Source organism: Alosa pseudoharengus, unplaced genomic scaffold (assembly GCF_046254945.1).
Source record: "Alosa pseudoharengus isolate Yale_2024_CS ecotype anadromous, Long Island Sound unplaced genomic scaffold, YU_APseudo_1.1 YU_APseudo_1.1_scf_13, whole genome shotgun sequence".
Taxonomy (NCBI): domain Eukaryota; kingdom Metazoa; phylum Chordata; class Actinopteri; order Clupeiformes; family Clupeidae; genus Alosa; species Alosa pseudoharengus.
This window is the reverse complement of record NW_027468598.1, coordinates 36,634,766-36,637,265: the sequence shown is the minus strand read 5'-3', so window position 1 is coordinate 36,637,265 and position 2,500 is coordinate 36,634,766. Positions and strand designations below refer to the sequence as shown.

The 2,500-nt window shown below is 45.4% G+C and overlaps 1 protein-coding gene across 1 annotated transcript in view; it reads left to right on the top strand.

Moving 5' to 3' along the window:
• Positions 1–2,500, top strand: part of axl (AXL receptor tyrosine kinase) — a 76,242-nt gene that overhangs the window by 4,345 nt on the left and 69,397 nt on the right. The window contains exon 2 of the mRNA XM_076282973.1: positions 2,289–2,496. Within this exon, the coding sequence (XP_076139088.1) occupies positions 2,289–2,496 (208 nt within the window). The remainder of the gene's footprint in view (positions 1–2,288; positions 2,497–2,500) is intronic.

Here is a 2,500-nt window from a genome sequence, read left to right as displayed (position 1 = left end):
ATGGTCTTGGATATAAATCGCGAGTGTTTGGGTGCCTGTCGCAGTAAATATCCAACCGAGTTAAACAGGTCTATGCCCCCCGATCATAGGTCAGACAAGTCAGGTTAAAGATCGCTGGTTGACATGATTAGTGGGCCTGAACGCCTGAGAAAAGCAAATCAGACACCACTCTGCCAGCACAGCAATGTTTTTGAGGAACTCAAGCAGGAACTGAGCGCAGGAGTTTTTCAAGGCAGAAATGTCCTGAAAGAGCAATGAACTCTTTAGACCAGACCATCTCTTTTTATAAGGCCACATTTCCAGTCTCTCTGGCCCTGCCAGCTAAAGAATGCATGGCATTTTGATTCTATGGTGAGAGAGTGTGTGTGTGTGTGTGTGTGTGAGAGAGAGAGTGTGTGAGAGAGAGAGAGCGTGTGGTAGGCGCAGTGATTCATGCCCATAGCTAACTGACCGGCAGTCGCCTTGTGCGTTTGACACTGTGCAGGTTAGGTGAGGCATGTTCTGATTCACCCCTCTTGCATCTAGCAGAGAATTCCAGCCTGCCCCTCGGAATGCCTTTAACATTCTAACTGACCCCGGTGGGATGGAAGCAACTCTCTCCCCATTAAGAGCCGTCTTCTGATAAGAGCTTCATGCCGATAAGATAGCATTGTCTTCATGTTTGCGTCTCACAACCTACTTAAGGCCAATATCAGTGAGCCCGGGGTGTTTGCATACCTGGTAGAAGTTGGAGACACTTCACCTGTTGCTTAAATAAGTCAAATGTTCTCTAGCCAGTTGTCTAGCCAGTTGTGGTATACTTCAGCATTAACGGTCCACTGAGTCACTGTGGGTTTAAGTTTGGGAATAGTTTTGATGTAACACATTGTGCTAGTTCTCATCTCAGCAGAACTATACTGCTCACAAAAATGAAGGGAACTCTTCAATCATACACTGGATCGGTATTCTGACACTGTTTGGTTCTGAGCACAAGTAAAACTTTTGAGGCAAGTGTTTTATTTTGCAAGAACTGTCAGACATTCTGTGAATGTAGTTTGAGAATGGAGAAAAGGGTGGAAGGTTTCAAAAAATGTGTTTTAACAATTGTGGAAAACTGTAAGTGTTCCCTTAATTTTTTTGAGCAGTGTATTATGACAGCCTATAGTTCTATGTGCAATGATGTTGAACGTAAGGAATGTTCACAACATGTGTGCATTCAAATAGCTTTAAGTGGTCAGTGATCCTCAGTCCTTTGGAGGAGATAACAGAGAAGTAAGTTAAAGAGAAAAGCAAGACGTTGTATGGGTTGTGCTATGTATAGCACACATACTGAATGGGTTGTGCTATGTATAGCACACATACTGAATGGGTTGTGCTATGTATAGCACACATACTGAATGGGTTGTGCTATGTATAGCACACATACTGAATGGGTTGTGCTATGTATAGCACACATACTGAATGGGTTGTGCTATGTATAGCACACATACTGAATGGGTTGTGCTATGTATAGCACACATACTGAATGACAAGTGATTGTTTTATATATTTATTCGGGTTTTGTAATGCCTTTAATCCAGTGGGAAGTGAAGAGAGAGACAGGCAGTGAGTGAGAGAGAGGTGGGATGGTATTGCGAAATGACCGGGGGTTGGGGACCGTGGGGACCCAAATGTGTTCTGGACACTGCAGCTGTGCCACAGTACCCCATCATTGATTTATTAAGAGCAAACGGATCATTAGTGTATGATGCAATATGCTTGATTATCAGCAGAAGCACATTTATTAAAGCTGCAGTTGGCAAGTCTGACAGATTGAGGGGACTTGAATGTTTACAACTCTCATGCCCCTCCCCCACTACCATCGAGCACTCTCTCATCGAGTTTGTGCTTGTCAGTGCGCACCAGATTGCACCATACTGTGATTGACAGTCAGATATCACACAGCCCTGCTCTGATTGGACCAGAAGAACCGGGAACTGTGGATTTTTGCAAAACAAATAGCAGACTCTAGGTGGAGGTAGAAGTGTGTTTTTTTTCTAAAACCGGCTGATTTATGTTGTTCTGTCGAAGCGTAGTGTTGGTTTCAGTGAATATGATCCTAAAAATCTTGCCGACTGCAGCTTTAAGAGCAAACGGATCATTAGTGTATGATGCAATATGCTTGATTATCAGCATGAGCACACCTTAATGTAACAAGCACCTCATCTCCTGAATGAATGACCGTTGTGTGGACCACCACCTGTGGACCACCACACAGCCCATTTTAAACATTGCATCTTTTTCCTCAACCCAACCCCCCCTCCCCAAAGGCCTTCATTTTGTCCAGAGCCCCACCAACTTGACGTCCTCCCTGGGGAAGCCGGTCAAGCTGCAGTGCCACCTCCAGGGCCAGGGCGGAGACGACAGCCCCCCAGACGTGATCTGGTTTCAGGGGGACACCATGCTGGAGATGGCCGACACCAACCAGATCCAGCTCCAGGTGGACCAAGACACCTGGGTCGTCATGAGCACACTCAGGTGA